The sequence below is a fragment of the Sarcophilus harrisii genome, chromosome 2, assembly GCF_902635505.1.
Source record: "Sarcophilus harrisii chromosome 2, mSarHar1.11, whole genome shotgun sequence".
NCBI lineage: Eukaryota > Metazoa > Chordata > Mammalia > Dasyuromorphia > Dasyuridae > Sarcophilus > Sarcophilus harrisii.
In genome coordinates this window covers 487,752,013-487,774,850 of record NC_045427.1, presented here as the reverse complement: position 1 = coordinate 487,774,850, position 22,838 = coordinate 487,752,013, and the positions used below count along the sequence as shown (strand labels likewise).

General features: G+C 37.5%; 1 protein-coding gene across 2 annotated transcripts in view; it reads right to left on the bottom strand.

Annotated features, from left to right (window-relative positions):
• Nucleotides 1-22,838, bottom strand: part of COL5A1 (collagen type V alpha 1 chain) — a 295,993-nt gene that overhangs the window by 19,759 nt on the left and 253,396 nt on the right. For both annotated transcript variants that reach the window (XM_012553992.3, XM_012553994.3), the window contains exons 45-63: nt 22,781-22,834; nt 22,561-22,668; nt 22,086-22,139; nt 21,887-21,994; nt 20,515-20,568; nt 18,077-18,184; nt 16,724-16,777; nt 16,288-16,341; nt 15,447-15,500; nt 14,240-14,293; nt 13,480-13,587; nt 13,204-13,257; nt 13,001-13,054; nt 11,021-11,128; nt 9,923-9,976; nt 8,621-8,656; nt 6,081-6,134; nt 4,263-4,518; nt 3,384-3,496 (exon numbers count right to left, since the gene is read on the bottom strand). In XM_012553992.3, the coding sequence (XP_012409446.1) occupies nt 3,384-3,496; nt 4,263-4,518; nt 6,081-6,134; nt 8,621-8,656; nt 9,923-9,976; nt 11,021-11,128; nt 13,001-13,054; nt 13,204-13,257; nt 13,480-13,587; nt 14,240-14,293; nt 15,447-15,500; nt 16,288-16,341; nt 16,724-16,777; nt 18,077-18,184; nt 20,515-20,568; nt 21,887-21,994; nt 22,086-22,139; nt 22,561-22,668; nt 22,781-22,834 (1,539 nt within the window). The remainder of the gene's footprint in view (nt 1-3,383; nt 3,497-4,262; nt 4,519-6,080; nt 6,135-8,620; nt 8,657-9,922; nt 9,977-11,020; nt 11,129-13,000; nt 13,055-13,203; nt 13,258-13,479; nt 13,588-14,239; nt 14,294-15,446; nt 15,501-16,287; nt 16,342-16,723; nt 16,778-18,076; nt 18,185-20,514; nt 20,569-21,886; nt 21,995-22,085; nt 22,140-22,560; nt 22,669-22,780; nt 22,835-22,838) is intronic.

Sequence of the window (22,838 nt, the reverse complement as noted above, 5' to 3'; positions counted from 1 at the left end):
GGCCTCTGACTTCCAAGTCAGTATGCTTTTCATTGTACTGTAATTTTTAGACCATTACAGTCATGCATCAGACACTAATAGACTATCTTTGTTTATAAATCTATTTCTGTGAAACTGAGATCAGTAGCTTTATCTTTATAGCCAAAAGACTCTTTGCAAATTCTGTCAAAATGAATTCATCGCCTCCCCTCCCTACAATTTATCTCCCTCACTAAAAGGCAAGAAAATATTCTGAGCCCCTCAGGGAGAGCTGAGTCATAAATGGAAGGCATCTTTGTGCTTAAGAGACACCTCTCATTTTCATTTACCCACAGTGAGGCTAGTCAGAATGAATAAGTGGCAACTAGAGGAAGCTAAAAATAATGAGACATTTTCTAAGTTGATTTAATTCTTGAAATTGGGCCAAGCTGACAGAATCTGGAACCAAATGGGGCAGGTTGTGTGACCTTTGATTTTGTGTTTGCCACATGAAATTTCCCACTTTAATTACAGGCTTTCAAAGGTCTGACACTGCAAACCAGGGGAGACTTGAACCTGAGATCCACAAATCCTCTGAACTGACATTACAGCCTAACCAGAGTTCTTCTGACCCTTATGACCCAAGCGTGTGTTTATATAATACACCCCATTTCCAAAATGATTTAGCAGGAAGAAGGATTGTGACCCAGGAGAACTTGTATTTAAATATTGTTCCCTCATGCTAGGACTTAATTCTCAATAGTAAAGCTATTAGGGATATAGCTTTTAAAGTTACAGATATTTGAAAGGCTATGTATATATATTTATAAGTATATACACATATATTCAGTATTTGTACATGCTGAACATAGACATATTTGCATATATTTATGTATATACATGGGCATATATATATGCACATACATATATATGTGTTGTATGTATATGCATTATGACTCTACATCTATATACAAGTGTATATATATGGGTAAGTATGTGTACACACTAAAGTAAACCCTTCAAATTTGAGGACAGCTCACTATAAAGTGATGAATCTGATTTTATTTTGAGACATATGAAAATCAATTTCATTATAAATATATTAGAGGCTTGGCCAAAAAATAAAGAAGTTTGGGTTTTAGTCCCAGCTTTACCATATACTTACAAAGCAACCACAAGCAAATCACTTTTCTGAATTTTAGTTCCCTTATCTGTAAAATAGGGAGTTGAAAGAGATAATCTCTAAGGTCTCTTCTGGTTCTGATGTGTTTTGGTCTATAAAGGCCCAGCATTGATTCACTGCCCAATTTTCATTCAAGATCTGCCAGAAATGAGTCCCTGTACAACTTTGATGTCTTTGTTCTTGGTGAAGGCAACACTGAAGAATTCTGTAACGTTTTTGTAAGGTTTTTTTTTTTCTTTTCATATTGGCCACATTGACTGGACTATTATGATAATACTATGTTCACATGGCTGAGTTTGCCCTCAATGAAAGCTTGAGATTCAGTTGTAGTATACGTTTTGTCTTTTTAATGAAGAAATATTTCCAAACCAACTTAAACAGTCTTTACTGACTAAGAAACACTGACATTTTCCTTTCTCTTTCCCAATCTTCTGGTCTCAGGTTGCCTCTGCTGTGATTTTTGTGGAAGGCAAAAGGTTGGAAAAGTGTCAACAAACACATATTTTCATTACCTTGCTGGGACACAAATTGAATCAGGCATGCAATTAAGAACAAAAATTACCCAACAATAAAATAGAGTTACCCGTCTGTTCTCCCCTCACAGGAGGTATGTACACAGTTATAAAAAAATGAAATCTACACTTTTTGCCTAACATAAATCTTTATGGCCCTGAACAACTACCCAAAGACTCTATTTACAAAACTGAAAAAAAAATCTAAATGATTCCTGTTATTAAATATGGTCAATATCTTGTAACCCATGGATAAATGCCCATATTAAGAATAATCAACAATTCTCTAAAGTATGTATGCTATTCACAAATCCTTTTCATTTCTGTGATGAAGCAATTGAGATATGCCTAAAATCATTTTTTTCTATATGGACCAAACCAAGTTAAAATGCAGATTAAGGCATAAAAAAGAAAGAACCACTTAATGAGTATGCTCAGTAAAACTTATATTCCCCTCTATACCCGAGTCCAAACAATTGAGGGACTGTTATAGAGCAGAGGTATTAGATATTCTCTGTGGCTCCCCAGTGGCAAAAATAGGAGCAATAAATAGGAGATGCCAAAAGGTAGACTTATGCTTAATGTAAAGAAAAACCTCCTAACAAAGTTGTTCATCAATGAAATTGGGCTGCCTGGAGGTCTTTGAGCTGAGTGTAATTATTGGAAATGTCTAGATATAAGGTAAACCTTATATCTGAAGTCCTTTGCAACCCTGAATTTCTGTGTTCCTGTCAAGAATTTAATGGAATTAGCTAGGAAGATTACATTTTACATTTTCTATATTGACTTCAACAAAACTATTCATGGGGAAAGATTAGAGTTCTTCCCCATGTTAAGATAGCAAAAATTAGTGGACATTAAAAATAAAAGTGAATTGTAAAGGATAGCAGTATACTATAACACCAGCAAGAACCTTTTTTCATTCCTTCTCAAAATTGTCAAACTTAAAAAAGAATGAGCTATCCTATTAGCTATAAAATAAATGAGTTCATGTATTTTCTCTCTCTCTCTCTCTCTCTCTCTCTCTCTCTCTCTCTCTCTCTCTCTCTCTCCTAATAGACTAAATCCCAATCCAATAGATCAAAGGGACTTTAAAGAAAATAAAATCCCCATGGTGACGAGACGAACAGAACTGACATAACATGAATCAGAATGCAATTGACTTTAACATCTAATTAAACAGGAAATTTTTTTCTGTCATTGAACTTTTAGGAGAAAGATGCAATTTATGAAAAATCAAATGGATTATAAGAGTTCAAGTAGGAGCTTCCCACAGATGTTCCCACAGATGTACCACTCACCTTGATCTCCCATATTTACTTCAAATGCTGGCCAGAATTTTGCAAAATCCTCAACAAAGACCCACTGTTATTAATTAGGCTGAACTAGCTAAAGTGGGAGAGGGACTCAGGAATTTTCAGAAACATTAAAAAATGGTTGAACTTAAAAAGGAGATTCTACTTAAGCCATAGACCCCAATTCATCAACATATTCCTTTTCTTGAAACTTCCAGACAACTGATGTTTCATTCTACTCATTTATTATAATTTTCTATTTTAAAATATCTTAAGTCATACTTCTAGAAGTCAGTTCTCTTGATCCTGAAACGATCAGGAAGTAATAGATCAATCACTAGTTTGTAAACTGAGACTATCCAGTTGAACTTACCAAATGCATAATCTGAACACTGAGTAAATTTTCAGAGGGAAATAAATTACACCAGCACTTACTCCTTCTGATTTCTTATCGGGGAAGATGCAAGTTTCTCCACCAGCTGTGAAATTGCAGTAAACTTTGAAAGAATCCCTGGAGCATCCTTGGTTAGGATCAACCCAGTATTCACCTGGATTTCAGAAAGATAACATGAGTCAGGCAGTGTTCAAGTAATTGATTCTTGGAATATTTCCTCTAACTTGGATATTAATGTTCCATTTTACCTTAATACTTTAAATGTTTGCAATAATTCAAGTACCCTTTTTTCCCCTACTGAACTCACAAAGGAAATCTACAGAATAGTTTTATGGACTCAGCTGGACCTCTGACACATCTAGGGCAACTTATAATGAAAAAGCAGAGTGGACAGTTAATGCAGGGGATGAATTTGGAATAATTTACTTATGTGCTTGGGTTCAAATTCTATTAAAATAATTTATCTAAAATTTTTAATGTGTAGTTTATAAAGGGTAGTCTAAAGTCAAAATAATTAAAAACCCAATACTCCCGTTGAGCTTCCTTAAACAGGAAATGAGATGCTGAAATGATTTACTTTTCTAATATAAGTACAATACTTGACTTCCTCATGGACTTTAAAAAACCTAATAGGTTTATAAATTATGTTGAGTTGGGCTTCTCTAGCTCCATGGTTCCCCTAATAATAATAACGTTTATATATTGTGAGTTTGCAAAACACTTTACATATGTTATCTCTTTTTACTCTCACAATAACCCTAAGAGATATTATTATTTCTCTCATTTCACATGTGAGGAAACTGAGGCTAGAATTAAATAACTTCCCCAGGGTCATGCAGCTAATAAGTACCGGAGGCAAGATTTGAACTCAGATCTTCTTAATCCTAAACCCAGTGTCTTCTTGCTGGCCCTCCACTTACCATCAGGAAAGTCAGGATGGCAGAGTTGTAAGTCCTTGCAAGTACGAGCAGGATTGTGCTGAGTGCCTAAAGGATGCTTCATCTGCTCAATTTCCAGTTTCAAAGAGTTGAGTGAGCCAAAGATCTCTTCCATGCCATCAGCATAATCCATGTAGTTCTCACCATTGCCATCATCAAGCAACTGGCTGGCATCAATGTTCCGTCGGGTCCTAGAAGCCTGAATGGGCAATGGCTGAATGACTTCACCTGGAGGACCCTACAACATGGAAAAGGCAAAATCAAAATGAGCAAACACTTGCAATGTAAAAATAGCTACAAGAATGCCTATGCTTATTATAAGAACAGTGGATTTTTTCACTGCAAAAACTCATTTTCCCTTTCTTTTCTATAGATCTATCCTAGCTAATTTTTCATCACCTCACACCTATTGTATTAGATTAACAGGTATTTTGTCTCCAGGTTCTCTATCCCTATTATAATTCATCCTATATAATGAATCTTTTATTTAATTCAATAAACATCTATTAGGCACCTACTGAGGGTAATGCCTTTTGTTGGACTGTGTGGGGGAGTTGCAAAGTTTAATGATATATATGGTCCTTACCCTCATGGACCTTATAGTCCAGAAGAGAGATTTCCCACAGAGAGATTCTCCTATGTATGATTTCCTATGAGAAACCTTTCCTAACCCTCCTAGTTGTTAGCTCTCTTCTACCTTTTCCTTAATTTAACATGCATATTTTTATCTGCTTGCATGCAGAGGCTTACTGCCTCATAAGCAGTAAGGGATATATATATATATATATATATATATATATATATATATATACACACACACACACACACACACACACACACATATATATAAATATAAATATATATATATATATATATATATATATATATATATATATGTTGGGTTGGATAAATACACATGATATAAAACCTTCTTTAAATGTTTCTTATTATCATATCACATTGTTGTTGTTGTTTAACAATCACTCTCTAGAATTAATCTAAACTTGTCACTCAAACCCTCCAATATAAGGATCAGAGATTTAAAGCTGGAAGAGACTTCCCATATATTCATTTTGGTGTCCTCAAATGAATTTTAACTCTAATCCAGTGTATTTCCTCTTCATGCATTCCTACCAAGCACATCCCTGTCTTGTTCCTGACTTTGGTCTTTGTTTACATGTTCTCTCAACCTAGAATATCCTCTCCAGTCCTTTCAACAAATCAAATGTCTTTATTCTATTCAAGGTTCTGCTCACGTTCTCCCTCCTCTAATCCCCCAGCCTGAAATACTCTAAAAGTATATTTCCCTTCTCTGAATTTCTATGGTAATTTTACACTTGATTACATGCTGCCTTGTATAGCTAATTGTTTTATGTATGTGTCTTGTCTCCCTAGCTGGGCTGTGAACAACTGGAGAACAAGGACTGTGTAATCTACATTTTTATATCACCCACAACTGCACAGGGGTATACACCTAAAGAATGCCTAATCTACACTTTTGAATCCCAGAAGCTTTAATTTGCTAGGTGTTTACATACATATGTATAAAACCAAGATTGGGAATAAAATTCAAGGAGTACTTTCTTTAACTCAGGAGGAAATTTGCCAGCATTTCACTTGCTATACTACTTCTTAAGCATAAAGGTCACCTTCTACCAAAAGATTAAATCCTATCCAGTTTCCTCCCTTGAGCTCTCCCTGTGATTTGGATTTCCTAGGAGGAAAATGTTATGAATTTAATGTTACTGTGAGTTACTGAGAATTCCATCATAGACTTTTCAGTCTTCAAAAACTACTTACAGGTGGACCAGGAGGACCAGGATGGCCAGCTTCTCCTTTGGGACCTGTTGGACCCTGGAGGAAAAGAGAAAAGCAAAGACACATGTAACCATTAAAGAGCATTAGTAATAATGGAATAAAATGTAGTTTTCATATGAATATCTCTAGTCTTTTCAATAATCAAAAATTTAAAAGAAAGACTTTAGAGGTCTTCAAAGAAAAAACTTGAGAATGGACAAAGATAAGGCCTATAAAAATAAAGAGGCCTATAAAAATAAAAATATCCCCCAGAAAGAGGGATGGAAGGAGAGACTATAGATTATTCAATATGTTCCTGATGCTTGAATGAGTGTCTTTGGATCTTGAAAGAACAAAATTTAGGGACAACTAGCAAGTACTTCTTTACACAGCTAAGAATAAGATATGAAGTTCAGGGTTAATTAGCTTGGAAGTATTCATAGAGGGTTTAGGTAAAACAATAAGAGATTGGATCCTAGGGATTTATAGGTATCTACCAGCATGCAGGTTGAGTATGGCAGCACATCCCACCTATGTTCAATGCCAACTTAAGGTGTCTGCTCAGAATCACAGACCTGGAGAGCTAGAAGGGATCTCATTAGACATTTAGTCCATTCCATACACAAAAAGAGTTCCCATTTTAACATGCCCAGATATCTATTCTGCCTGTCCTTGAGGTTCTCTAAAAAAGGGAAACCCACCACCTCTTGAGGCAAATTCATTCCACTTTTGGACAGCTTTGTTGGTCAGGAAGCATTTCTTGACATCCAATTAAAAATGGCCATTTTGCAACTTATATCCATTGCTCCAGGTTCTACTTTCTGAAGCCAGACAGTAGAAGTCCAATCCATCTCCTCTAAAAAAATCTTCTGAATCCTTGAAGACAGCTATCATGTCCCAGGCTGAATCGTCTCTTCTCTAGGCTATGAATGTTCAATTCCTTCAATAGATGCTTGTTTGATATATCCCCAAGATCTTTCCCCTATCCTGGTCACCTTTTTGGACATTCTCTAGTGAGGCTAAAATCAAAGGGGGAAACCATACCTTTCCACCACAGAGACAGATTATTGAGTTAGAGATGAACCATTTTATCTGACCCAGTTGAACTCAATTAATTGAATTTTCTTCCTTCCTTCCTTCCTTCCTTCCTTCCTTCCTTCCTTCCTTCCTTCCTTCCTTCCTTCCTTCCTTCCTTCCTTCCTTCCTCCTACTTCCTTCCTTCTTTTCTCCTTTTTTCCCCTCCCCCCTCCATCCCTCTTTCTTCCTTTTGTTGTTTAATGCCCAGTGAAAAAACTCCCTCTGCCAAAGCAAATCAGAATCTATTTTGCAACTTAAAAATTTGCCTGAAATTCTGAGGGAGAGCTGAACCAATGTAAGCAATACATGTCAAGAGGCAAGACTCAACAGCAGCATTTTCTGATAGGCCAGATAGGCTTGAAGGCATGAGAAAGTCAAGGATTCACTAGAGACATTCTCCTCCCTTTCCCCAAATCTTCCCCTTTTCGAAAACTGAGAAACTGGAGGTTAGAAAGAGCTAAAACAAGAATTGCTCAATCTAATCTCAGAGGTAGAAAATTTTTCCTCAATGTCTTAAGCAATGCAATTGGATCCCCTGACTATTTAAAACCCCAAAATTGGGTTCCATATAGGAAAGATATTGACAAGCAGGAGGGAATCCGAAAGTGGGCGATCGGAATGAAGAGCCTAAGATTAAACAGGACAAACTGTTGAAAGAATTAAGGGTTTTTTTTATCCTGTAGAAGAGTATATGTATGGGTGGTGTGAGGGCTTGCTTAGCCCTTCTCAGAGCTGTTCCTCTACCTTCGGTGTCTACTTTCACCCAATTCATACCTATGACTCCAAGAGGCTGTAGCATACACAGAAGCTATGCCCTAAGAAACCATCTTGACAGATGGGCTAAACCATGTTAAAAAACTAACAGGCCTCAAATTCACTGTGAATAAGGGGGTGTCTATCCCAAGAACATGAAAAGTTTCCCTAGTGGAATAGTAGAATAAATAGTAGAACATTTGTTCCAATGTTCAAGAAGCAGGTGTTCTTGGATCTTGACTGAGCATCAAAAATACTAAGATCATCCACAGCCTCTTAGGCCAATAGTTATCTGGACTTTTGTTTTGCCAGTGGACTTCAGTTTGTTTTGCTAGTGGACTTCATTAACTCAGGAAGAGAAAGTGAGCCCAACAACAGCACAATTCTGCTTCACTTAAATCCAATTCACTGGTAGGTAAAGACATCACCATTGATGTCATTGGTACTCTTCAAAAATGAACAACAAGAGGCACAAGATAGCTATCTAAGTATTTGACAGACTGTTACATGTAGATCAGATTATACTTGTTTCTATTTGGTCTCAGAGAAAAGTAGGAGAAATGGGTCTTCATTAAGCAGAGACTCCTTGTCAGGGATGTTATAGGGGAGGATTCTTATTCAGGTAAAGGCTGCTCTAAATGGTCTGAGAGCTCCCTCCAACTTTGAGATTCTGAAAAATAATACCCATAAATTTTGGTAAATGCAGTACTTACTGAAGAACCTTTAGCACCTTTGGGACCAGGAGGGCCCTGGAAATAAAAAAAACAGGAAGTTAGGTCCAGGTTAATAACTTTTTCTATAGCTTATGTTCTCTTCCCCTTCAGATACAAATTCCTTATTTATACAATTTTAGTTTATATTTTTCACTTTTATATCACCTACATTTCCAAAATCTCCTTTCTTTCTATACTTTGGCCAGCAAATCATTCCTTATGACAGAGAATAAAAGCGATAGGGGGAAGTAGTTCAGCCAAACTAATTGACATGTCATCTGAGTCAAAAGTATATGTGATCCAATATAAGTAATTCAAAGGTTATTAAATTCAGTAACCTTATCTTTACCTTATACTTTATCCACACTTCATATTGACTCCTGCCTTTTATTTAAATCATTTAAAAATGAGTGAATGAATAACTGTGTTATTTGTGTAGGTAAGAGAGGGAGAGGTCAAACCAACCCAAATGCAGGAAAGGAGGAGTAAACTGAAGCTACCAAGACATTCTGCCCACTCCTAAAGTATATTCCCTGCCCAGTCTCCTATAGAAACCAAAAATTCTCACCATTAGAATGAGTACTAAGTTAAGTAACAAAGGTATGGAACAGGGGGAGATAGTTCCCTGAAAATGTACATAGGCTACTTATAAATGTCCTTTTGTGCACTCTCTCAAGAGCATAAAGTCAGAACTTAATTGATCAAATTAGCTAAATGTCCCTGTGAAAGCTAAAGCTATAATATTCAGGGAAGGAAAGCTCAATTTCTGTCATAGGAATTTGGATAAACCATGAATGAGGAAAGAGTTTGCTTGTTGCCAGGGACAGCATTAGGCTACTGCTGGTTGGGTACAAGATAAGCATAGTAGGAGGAGGAGGAGGGTATAAAGAGAAGCTTCATCCATTCTGTAGTTTTGGCAAGGATTGACCCTGTGAAGCAGGTATCATAATTGTTCCAAAAGTACAGAGGGTATCTACAATGCCTACTGATATGTGTAAATAGGAACCAGCCTTACTTTACTCAGTGAAATTGTACAAGATCCTGTCTAGCTCCTATCTCTCAAAATTCAAACTCTACTTTCAGGGTTCTGTTCCAACCGGCCCAGTGGTCACCTCAGTCTCTCTCACCAGAGAGAGCATCACTTAGCTGCATTACTTAATTAGTCAGTCCACAGAAAACAAAGTCCAATGATGTCTCCCACTTCCCTTCCTCATACAATCCTTCAACCTGTCCCAAACACCTCTGAAACTCTTGAATCAAAATGGGTGGAATCACAACTAATTCACCCTTCCCAATACTCACTGGTAAACCGGGAGGTCCAGGAGGACCAAGGGGACCAGAAGGACCAGTTATACCCTGAAAAGAAAAAGGAGATAAAGGGATATTAAAATCCATTCTCTTCAAGCAAGCAGCACACACGCAAATTGGGTTCTATTTTGTTACCCTTCCACCATCCTTTTAAAGGCCATTAATCCTCATTCTCCCTACCATGCTACTGACTGACTTATTCTTTATATTGTATGTCAATTTGACTAGGTCATTGTAAGGTTCCAACAAGATAATGTGTATGGAGTATTTGGCAAATGCTTCACTGTTATACAAATGCCAATGATTATCACTCTTCTTATGACTATTGAATCCTTGAATTAGTCCTCCAACAGACGCTCTCATTTGCTTGAAGAAGACACGTGTGCCTCTGTTTTACAGGGGGCCATTTGTCAAACTCAGCACATTTACACATCTTGACACATGGGCAATAAAATAGGAAAATATAGAAATCACTTTTATATTGAAGACTACCTTTTAGTTGGAAGAGAGGCAGCAATGTATCATTCGCATCACAGCAGATAAAGAGCCAGCTACCAGTGTTAAAGCCAGGAGGATCTGAGTTTAAGTATTACCTCTCTGCACTCTGGTTGTGTGACTTTAGGTGAGTCACTCAACCTCTCAATGATTTAGACATCTTTCTAAGACTACAGAGAAGGTGCTGACCTGCATTGGAAAAAGGAATTATTTTGTCTAAAAGTTCCCTATACTAATGAAACCACAGATCTCGTTCCTATCTCGATCCCTTTTACTTGGAAAAAATGGATAGATTGGAAATCAGGAGAGCTAAGTTTTATTCTTTATATGAACCTCGGTTTATTTAACTGGAAAATGAGGGGTTTGGGATGGATGGATGGATGATGATGATGAAGGTGATAACAATAAAATTAATCTTGCCATCACTCATTGGTGGAGAATTTTGTAGTTTAAGAAGTACTCTCCCATGTATTACCTAACCATTGATTTCTAAGAATTTTCCCCAGCTTTAAATCTCTATAATTCTACAGCTCTAATTTGTCTGGTTATCTTGAAAAGGTTAGATAATCTATATAAAATAGGTCCCAGATCACCTACCTGTTCTCCTTTAGGACCTGAAGAACCCTGAGGTCCAGGAAGACCTCGGTCGCCTTTTTCACCTTGTTCACCAGGAGGTCCAATAAGACCAATCAAACCTGGATGACCCTGCAGTAAATGAAAGATAAATGTGCCTGTTTTATAAGTGGCTTAAAAGATGACCTTCAGGAGGGAGAGGAGAGATACATCTGGAAAAATAAGGTATAAAACATATTTAGTCTTAAAGGAAGGAGGCACATACATAGACATAGGGACTCCCTAAGAAGTAAGGTCAATGGATTTTGGGGAGACTCAATTTAATTAGGAAAGTCCTTTGGTGAATTCTACCTACATTTATATTTTTTCTTTCCCTTGACCTAGAATGGATTGCTTTCTGAGCTGCTTTCCATTTAACCAAATCCTGTCCATTCTTCAAAATTGCCTTTGTCCATGAAACCCTCCCAGGTTACTCTAGCCCGTGATGTTTTTTCCTACTCTAAATTCATTCTGCACCTATAGTGAGAAGCAAACTACTTCTCAATCTGTTCAATGTATCTATGTCGTATATCCTATCTAGACTATATAACCTTTTGGAGGGCAGAGACTAATGCTACTTAATGGTTCAAAATTGTAAAAGATTTCATCACTTGGTGGTCAAACTTCATGATACAAGAACTAGGTTAGTGATCAGACAGCAGATTATAATGGAATCAGACTTTGGAATCAGTCTTTTCAACTTGACATTAAGACCCACCAGAGCTTGAACTCTGCTTAGAGTCACCTTTAAGAGCTCATCACAGTCATCAGAGTAGGATTTTGTGGAAATCATTTCCAGCTCTCATAACATTTTAGTACCCCCTACATTAGTACATAGTTAGTACCTTACTCAAGACCTATTCTGATGCCTCATCATGATACAGAAGTGACCCTGTGTTCTTGCAGGCTATGTCTGCTTCTAGCCAAGCCACTACAGTTATCATCCAGTATAAACATGAAGGAGGAGGAATCCATCATCTTCATCTCACAGTAGTAGCATTCTTGGTAAGCTCAAGAGCCTTGAGGACAATGCCCCTTATTGTTGGCCCTGTTTCCAACTGTCCTGTCTCCATTAGTCAGGAAAGCAACTTGTATAGAGATTCAATTTTACAACTGTCTCTGCAAGTGCTTTGGCCCAATCTTTATCAGCAGCTACAGTTACTGAAGATCCAGAAAAGACAGTTCTCAAAGTTAAAGTCCATCAAATAGTCCATCATCAGGAATGGATTCCATTTTATTAATGTAAAAGATACTCAAGAAAATGCTAAAGGAGCATAAGACCTTTCCATCTGACTTGTACCTAAGACCATTCACATGCGTTTTCTCTCCTGATTAGATGTTGAATTCCTTGAGAGCAATAATTGTGTTATATTCTGTCTCCATAGTGTTTAGCAAAACACTTTTGTGCATAATAAACATTCAATAAATACTTTTTTATCTTTTCATTTGCATCTATGGAAACACATTGAACATAGCTTGCTAATAAATTGCATCTCTGTGGTCTGACTACCAGCCTAAGTTCCAAGAGGCTCACCTCTAGGGTGACCAAAGAGTAATCATTTAGCCACAACTCAGATTCTAACTAGATGTATGTCTCTAGGCAAGTCACTTAGATTCTGTCTTGCTCAGTTTCCTCATTTGTAAAAAGAGGATAATGATAACTTCTAACTCAAATTTGTGAGCATAAAATGAAATATTACTTGTAAAGTATTATATAAATGTTAGCTATTATCTGTGAAATCAAGATGGCCTTTTGTTTGTGGTAGCTCACATTGATGAAGTTACAGAACCTCAAAGTTCTATATATAATAATATCTGGCACTAGTTTAACATCTCATGACACACATAATAAAGGTTCACTGTTGATTGATTCTGAAATCTGTTTTTTTTCCTAACCAGGAGCAGGAAATAGAAAAGAAGGTGTTATTTAAAAGAGATCAGCTTTATTTGTAACAGACAACATACCTTTTCACCTTTAGGACCTGAATCTCCTTTTAGACCTGGAAGACCTGGGGGACCCTGAAAGAGAAAAATAGGAAGAATCATATTTTAGCATTGATGAACATTGATTTATCTGATTTAGAGTTTCCTATAGTAAAGTTAAACCACAGATATTTCTCACCAAGTTTATACATTAGGAAATGTTTAAGGTAATAGGTGGTACTTACCATGGGACCAGGAGGACCATCTGGGCCAGGAGATCCTGGTAGACCTTGTTCTCCCTGAAAAATATATGTTCTTTGTATAAGGCTCAAGCACAATAGCCTCTTCAATTATAATCTATGCCTCTCTCATTTCTCAAAACCTTTCTGCCCTCTACTTCTACACTGCTAAAAAAGAGTGATTTGACATTCCCACAGAAAGCCTTCATTCTAGCTTGCTTGTACTCTGAATTGGCCTCCAGTGCTCAGGCTAAGCTGCCCTTTGATCAAAAAGACATTTACCACAGGGCCTGGAATCCCTCGAAGGCCATCAGGACCAGGTTTGCCTGGTGCACCTTGGGGACCAATTGGACCAGTCTTTCCAGGTGGGCCCTCCAAGCCAGCTTCACCCTGTGGAGAAAAGAGAAGAGAGAAAATTTTCTGTGAAGTATAATTCAGATGCCCACATTATCCCCTAATGCAAATGAAAGTCTTAAAGATTTTCCTATTTGATTGGATCATAGATTTAAAGCTGAAAGGGACTATCTAGTTTCCCTTTAGCCCTCTTATTTAACCAATGAGGAAACAGAGGACTGAGAAGTTCAATGACTAGATTTAGGTCACATTCAGACATCACAAAGCTGCTCCCAAATATTTGTGTATTTAGATCTTTTCAAAGTTATGACAATGACTCCTCAGGATTATAGTCCTGGAATTTACCATAAAGCCCTTAGGACAATGGCAGTGGGAGACAAACATATGTAGCTTGGCAGACAGACACTTAAACATAAACACATGCTATAAGGAACCACTCCTAAGCAAGACAAAAAAAAAAGTCATTACATTCTTCTGGTGTGTGTTAACTATTTCTCAGGTTGGAATAAAACACAACTTTCTTTGAAGCCAATGCCCAAAGTTTTGCTGTTTCTATTGAACAACTGGGCTAGGAAATTAAATGCTGATTTTTTTTTTCTTTCATCACCTCTGCACCCCACCCCTTCGACCCTCCAAACAATTCCCTCTCGGGTATTATGAAGAATAATCTGGACAAACTGCAAGTTACCTTGGCTCCTTTCTCTCCTTGTCTTCCTTCTGGGCCAGCTGGGCCAGGAGGACCCTAACAAAAACAGAGAATACATATGAGGCCATTCATCCTCTTTTCTCTGGCCACCTCCTCCCCTCATGCTTTGCAGCCCACACAAGAAACCATATCTTGGAGAAACCTCAATCCTGGGGCCCTGCTTCTCTGAATCATGAGCACTTCTCTTGCAACGATATCTTAGGAAAGTTCCTACAATGCTTCACTTTACTACTAACTCCTGTTCTTGCCACAGAAGCTTCTCTCTAATTGCAGAGACATGACCAAATTAACTCTGCCATTGTTCCTTAATTGGTGTGCCAAACTACTACTCTATGACTCTCTTGCTCTGCCAGTAATTTTCCTGACCAATGAGCCTCTTCCTGATCACCACTCCTTTATGTGTGTTGTTTTCAAATATAAGTTTTTTTGAGGGCAGAAATTGTCTTTGTCCTTGTATTTGTATTTCACTTAACACAGTGTTTGGGACATAGAAAGTGCTTAAAAAAGGCTTTTTTTTTTCATCAATTCATTCACCAATTGAACACGGGGGACAAGATCTATGATTGATGAGAATTGAGGATTGTAGAGAAGATGGTATAAGTGATGCACAATCATCCCTGGTTTGCATAGACTCTTATTCAGAATATTATTATAACTTCAATGTCTCTTCCCCCATCTATTAAAGTTACAAAGAATAATAACAGGAAGATGAGAATTATTGCTATGTCTATGATCTAGCCTCATTTTTCTAGTTCCCTATTAAGTAGCTTGGTTAGGAAAGATAAACATATATCTACATTATTCACCATGCAAATAAATGTCTTTTAACTTTGTTCTGGTTTACACAGAATTTCAGTGGGAAGAAAGAAACTACACTGGATAGTCTGATCTATTCTTCAATTACTGATAGAACTTGATCTATCATACAAAATGTCTGGCATGAACTTGATATGGTGGTAATGTCATTCTATCAATCAATAAGCAAATCAATTAGTAAGCATTATGTGCTATTACATGACTGGCATTGTTCTATGATAATGATAGAAGCTGAGTGGAAAGTACATAGGACAGAAAATCCTTCCCCACCGAAGTCCTGGTTACATCACTTAGATTCCCAGAAAAGAACAAAAGTACATAATTGCTTCATATGGAAAAACAAAAGCCCAAGATTTTCTTCAAAGCCATTTACCCTTTTGCCTGGAGGTCCAGATGGCCCTGGTTCACCAGTAGGGCCCGGGGATCCCTGGATTTAGAGAAAAAAAAATGGGAAAAGAGTTGGAATCAAGGCTTCCTGATTAACATGAACCAAAATGGATAGATTTTAACCAGTTTGCAGGGGGACTAGTAATCAATAATCCTTTTACACTCAGTTCTGAGCTCTCCCCAGCCAGCCTGAAAATGTATCTCCTATTCTCCCTTAGCACCTGATAGCACAGATGCCTAGAAATTTGGAATCATATTAACAAGAGCCTGCATTAATCTAGCCCAAGGAATTCTCTGTTACAGGTTACACAGTCTGATTAATGTCCTAACTGTGGCTGCACGATCACTACCTATTCCCATTCTGCAACTCTGCTGTACTGTGGAATGGGAGTAATCAAATCCCAAGATTCTGGACACAAGCTTCTCACCCTCAGGGCATGTCATTTCACAACAACCAACTGTTCTGTTTGTTGGAAGAGTAGGTCTTGGTTGGGTGGAGCTTGCAGTTATTTCTGAGTAGAATACTAAGCAATGGTCTCTGCTGGAAGCAGGGCCACATTTAATCATAAACTCAGCATCCAATTTAGGATGAGAAATCCTGTGGTTATAGATGCACAGATGGCGGGAGCTGGAGAAGTCCCAGAGGTGTCATCTGGTTCAGACCCTCTAGGCTCTAGACAGAAATGGACCAAAACCCTTCGAAGCAAATGATTTCTCCCCATGAGCAAAGCAAGGTGAGAATGCCAAGTAAGAATGATAGCATTATTTTCTGCCAGCAAACTTGGAATGTAATTCCTAGTGGATCTAGAGCACTGAAAATAACTTACAGTTTGACCAGGTTCACCATCATCTCCTTTATCGCCTGGTGGACCATCTTGACCCTATGGAAGAAAAAAAAAAAAAGAGTTAATTCTAACTTCCCCAATTTCTTACAGAGGCCCTAAAATCAATAGGCCTTTCCAAAGCATTCTGCTTATCAGCAGGCCACATGAACCTCAAAAGCATCCTCATTCCCCTTTCAAAAAATAAAATCTGTATTGATTTGAGGCAATTTGTTTTTTCCAAGGAGGTGCTTAAAAACAGGAAATGCATTTTTCTTTTTCTTTTTTAAACAGCCATCAAAATGCTGAAGCCAAGAGGGAACAGTGCAGCAAAATGCAACTCTTTGTAGCTTAAAAAAATTCCTAGGATGAAAGGGGTGGGAGAAAGGGCAGTTCAAAGTCTTTGCTCAGACCACAGTGACCATGCCCACTTGAAACTTACCGCAGGACCAGGCTCTCCAGGGGGACCAGGATCACCAGGGAAACCAACAGGGCCCTCAAAAGAGAAAAACATCTCAAAGTCATCATCTCCCCAGCTGAGAACACCATGCCACCTAGCTCCTGACATCAATGTTATTTTGCTCTTAGTCTTAGTGTAACATATAGAACATATTTGGTAACATGTTTGGTTTCCAGTAGAAACAAGGGAATGAAAGAATAAATTTATCAAGTTCATTTTTATGCATAAATTAATCTTTTCCATAAAGTATTTTGAAAGGTATCTTGGTATAGTAAATAAAAATTAGTCTTGAAGCCAGGAAGATCTGGTTTGGAGTCCTTTCTCTGACACCTATTGGCTATGTGACCTTGAACAAATCACCTAACTTCTCAGTGATCTGGGCAATTTATCTAAGATTACAGATTTCAAAGAAACCCTCTACCTGTATTGGTAGAGTTTCCTTATTGAGAAATTCTCTATAGCAATGAAATAATGAGTTAGTCCCTCTCCTTGTCCCTCCTTACCTTAGCAAATTAAAGCTTTTCTATCTAGTCTATACCAGATATATTTTTCTAACAGGACTCCTGAGAAAACCCTTTAGCCTTTTGGCAGCATCTCTCAGTTCTCACCACTTACCAGGTTGTTTTTCTTCAACTAGCGTTTAAACAATAGGACATTGCTGCTGCTGTACATTTATTTTTTCAATTTTTTTTCTTCATGACCCCATTTGGGGATTTCTTGGCAAAGATACTGATTGGCCTTTTCTTCTCCAGCTCATATTATAAATGAGGAAACTGAGGCAAACCAGGGTTAAGTGACTTGCTCAGGGTCACACAACTAATAAGTATCTGAAGCTGGGTTTGAATTTAGGATGACACGTCTTCCTGACCCTAGGCCCAGCATATTAACCACTGCACCACCTACCTGATCTTAACAATGGGGAATACTAAATTTTATAGAGCACTTGATTATTGTGAGAATTAGAGAGCAGATATTCTTACTCCCATCTGACAGAAGAGGGAAGAGGATCCAGAGAGGTTAAGTAACTTGCCTAATGTCACCCAGCTCATGGATGGCAGAGCTGGGACTGAAACTCAGATCTTTTGACTCGGAGTGCCCCTTTTGTTATATGGGGGAATGACACATAGGGGTGATAGACCAATGAAGTGTCTGCTGCCTCTAAGGCATTGTACTTGCTACCAGCAGTACTGTCAAAACTGCTAAAGTGCGGTGTGGAGGTAGGTATTTGACACTCAGGGAAAACAATAACCCTTAGAAACAGACACTTCTGACATCTGCATGGATGTAGTTACCAGAAGGCTCTGCCTTTTCATTTGGCATCATGCAGATACTCACGGGGCTTCCTTTTGGTCCATCATCACCAGGTGGGCCTTTGGGCCCAGGAGGTCCTGCAGCACCAGAGGGACCTGATTCACCCTTTTCTCCTCTTTCTCCTTTCGGTCCCTAGAGGCAAAAAGGCAATTCCTGATGAACTGACAAAAAAAATCCCTGCGGTTTCTCTGTAATCACTATTGGTCACCATTGTTATGTGGCCCTGGTTTTATTCAACATTTCAAGTGACAAGAAGTCCCCTCCTATTCTTCAGTTAACACACTCCCCACTTAAGAGGGAGTGCCTGACAAAGCTGTTTGAAAGCTTAAAACCACAAAATTGGTTATACATTAAAGAAGACTGTCTCCTCTCTAGGGCTACTTCAGGAGTACAGCTGTTGGCATTTTTGGATGAGTATGTGTTCTGTCACTGCCCATCTCAGAGGATGACAATCCTGTTGAATCCAGCCAAATGATATTACAAATATTTAGAAAAGAAGGAAAAGGAAAAGGAAAAAGAAGGAGGACAAAAAGGAAAATGAAGCTCATAGAGAAGTCTGACCAACCTAGCATTCTACAAAAACCTCAAAATCTCAATCAGGAATTATCATCTTGGATTTAGAGCTGGAAGAATCCTTGCAAGAGGTCATATAATCCAGGGATTCTTAAATTTTATTGCATCATGGAATTCTTTTGACAATCTGATGAAGCCTTTAAACTTTTTATGACAATAATCTTCTTAAATGCACAAAATAAAATACAAAGAAAATTAATTATACAGATTTTTTTTCCCCTATCCAAGTTCATGATCTCCTTTATTTCAAAAATCTATCCATAGACTCGTTGGGAATCTGTAGAGCCCGGGTTGAGAATCATTAATCTATATGTGATGGTCAACTATGATGGACTTGGCTCTTTTCAAGAATGAGTTGAGTTAAGGCAATTCCAATAAACTTGGGGTGGAAAATGCCATCTGCATCGAGAAATAGAACTATGGAGACTGAATGTGGATTGAAGAATAATATTTTCATCTTTTTATAGTTGTTGTTGTTTGCTTGTTTGTGTTTTTTCCCTTTTTCCTATTTTGATCTGATTTTTCTTACACAGTATGATGGATATAGAAATATGTTTAGAAGAATTGTACATGTTTAACCTATATTGGATTGCTTGCTGTCTACGGAAGGTGGGAGGGAAGAAGAGAAAAATTTGAAACACAAGGTTTTGCAAAGGTGAATGTTGGAAACTATCTTTGCAAGTATTTGGAAAAATAAAATACTATTTAAAAAACAATTTTAAAAATTAAAATCTATTTAGTCCAGCTCTGATGTCTTATTTTTTAATGATAATGATAGTTTTTAATATCACCTCAGTTTCTCAATTCGCATCCCTCTCATAATAAAATAGAAGGGCAAACACTTCAGTAAAATTAGTCAGCACACTGAAAAATTCCTGACACTTAAGTTGTACTCCCAGAAGGTCCCATCCATTTGGAGAAGAAGGGAAAAATTATCCTCTCATGGCTTTTCTTTTAGGCCAAGATAGTTCTTTAGTTTTACAAATGAGATAACCAATGCCCAAAGAGGTACCCTGACTTGCCCTAGCTCATGAGTCGTAAATCCAGGATTATTGTTGTTAACATCATTGAACATGATTTTTAACCTCTAGCTTCTCAGAGGTAACAATGTACACACTATAGTTGTGGAAGAGATCAAAGCTTCCTTCCATTTTTCTTACAATGGACCATAAGACAGAAAGACAGATAAGAAGGAGGGGAGAGAATGAGGGAGAATAAAATAAAATTTTTCTACAATCCTAGAGTATTGTAGAGGATTTCTTTTTCTCTAGGATTATTAAAAACTATGGGCTAGAGATTATATATAATTGTTACTATTAATAAGAACATTCCATACATGTTAGTAACTAGCTAGAATGATAACAACAACAATAATAGCAATATTGCTTATAATCTTTCTCCTAGGTATTTTTAGAGATACATGTTTTTTTTAATGTGGATATTCTTCCACACAGAGATTGTAACACCTCTGTGCCTAAGTCAATGATTTTTATAAGTTTCAGTGGCTATAAAGATCATTATATGGTGGTCATAATTCTGGCTATGAACATCTTAGGGCTTAGCTAGATTGGTCCTTGTAAGCAAAATACATAGTCTATCTCCGGAGCCAAACTCCAAGACATTCTTTTGTATTAGAAAGCATCAGAGCCTACATTCCATTGGCAAAGCCTTGAAGAGCTTTGATCACCTCCACATGAAGGGGTAAGTGAAGGGTTATAAAAATCCTGCTTCAATTCACAGGGTAACCCCAATGTCTCATTTTCTAATGAAAGAACAGCTCAAGGAGATGACCTGATTATAGAACAATATGATTACATCACTATCCATGCCATCCTGTTTCATCTGGATGAAAGCACATTTCTAGTTATGCTTAAAGCTCTTCCACTTACCGGAAGACCACCTTCACCTGGAAGGCCAGGTTCACCAGATTCACCAGGCTCACCCTATTGGAAGAAAAGGAAACACAATTATCTGATTGAATATAAATAAAAGTGTAGAGGACGTAATATTATGAACATAGGCTAAGAAGGGACCTTAGAGGTATTATTATTCCCATTTTATAGATGTAGAAACTGAAAACCAGAGAGCTTAAATGACTTGTGTTAAGGCAGGATTTGAACCCAGGGCTTCTTAATTCCAAGTTCAGTCTCCTCCTTTAAGGTGTATGATATTACACATAATACCTGCTTTTTTTTTGAGCATTACTGTTCCTGAAGAAAAAAATATGATTATAAGATTGCCTTTTGATACCAGCATTATTGGCTGCTCTATGCTGCCTGACATATAAGTGCACATCTGTTGGCAAAAGGAATCTTAATATTCTCTTTGTTCTTGGAATGCTGTTTCTCTTTAATTTCCTTTATCTTTAAAAAAAAATCAATGATGGAAGATTACTTTTTATTTAAAGGCCTGAAGTCAGGAAAAAAAATCTACTGCAAACTACAAATGGAATGTATGTAGATGACTTCACATCCATTTCCTTCTTTTTATGCAAAGAAAAAATGTTAAGTGTTTACAAAGTAATGAGAGCTCATGGGTACCAATGGAAAAAGAAAAGAAGAAATCATATTATGTCTGGAAGATACAGAGTTCTGGGCAAATAAAAATTTGACTAAAAATGGAAATTCTAAGAATAGGTTTTATGATGCTTCACGATAGAGGTGGTTATTTCTTTCCAATACTTAGCTGCTGGAAGGTATAGGAATAATAATAATAATAGATAATATTTATGGCTTTCCAAGTGCTTACATTTATTGTACTGTTTGGTCCTCACAACAAACCTGTGAAGTAAGCACTACCATCACATTCTTTTATTACAAATGAGGAAATCATGGCTTAGAGAAATTAAGGAAAAGTTTTGATGGTATTCCTTTGAATCTTTTTGCAAGGAGGTTATTTACATGTAAACAGATATTTAATGGCTCCCCATTAAAATTTTCTGGGTCCAGAATTCCCATAACATGAATTGTATTTTTTAGATAGGAAATAGAAACTTATTTATATATTTGAAATTACACACATATACACACACATTCCATATGTATAATGATTTGTATATTTGTGCGAGCAGCATGCTACGTATCTACCTATATACTCTAGTTTATAGTTTTGTGCACATAATCATATCTATCATGTGTGTGCACACATGAATATACATATATGACTGACTTTTATGTATTTAAATGTAAACACCTACTCACCCCAATTCTCTTTTACTAATAGTCATTGATTATAAAATCATAAAAAAATAAGAAAAATCACCTTCTCTCCCACTGCTCCAGGATTTCCTATTCCTCCTGGAGGACCTTGTGGACCATCAGCTCCTGGAGGACCAGATGGTCCTCGGGGACCAGGGGGACCAGGAGGGCCCTATGGAAAAAGAATGAGTCTTCAACATTTGTGATGGATAAAAGCTATCAAATTAGAAGAAAGCCTGGCAATTGTGGTCAATCATGCTTACCATCTGACCGACGTCTCCAGTTTCTCCTTTCTCACCTGGGGGTCCTGGTAAGCCCTATGGGAGGATGAAATGTCTCAGGAACATTGTAGAGGATACTGTTACATCATACCTCTTAGTGATTACAGATACAAGGTTGCAGAGGCAATGAGACTCAGAAGGACATAGAAAGTTGTCTGGCTTCCTCATCCTTGTGTTTGTTTATTTTATCTATATAACTTTCTTTTACATGATGAGCAGGGGCTTACCTTACACCATCTTACAAAGGGGCTTACCTTACACCATCTTACCTTACACCTCTTATAAGAGGGGATTAATAACATCAAAAATAAGTTGAAAGCAAGAGTTAAATGGGCATATGCTAGTGGGTACTTTGAGGGCAAAAGTACAGAAATATTATTATGATTTTTTGTACCAAACCTCTACCTTATAAAGATACATGTCACACTGAACATTATTCCTTGACTCGTGAAGTTACCTGCAATCCAACTGGGCCTGGAGGACCAGGAAAACCTCTTGGACCTTCATCACCTTTCTGACCAAAAAGACCTTGCTGACCCCGTGGACCTGGCTCTCCATCACCTCCCTATAGGAACATAATTGAATACACTGTGTGAATACATCCAAATAAAGAAATTATTTGTTCAGAAAGAGTAGATGCATTAGCATTAGCTTTAGCATTAATGATGAATACTCACAGAGGGACCAGGCTGTCCAATGGGCCCTTGAGGACCTGTAGGACCTGGTGGGCCCTGT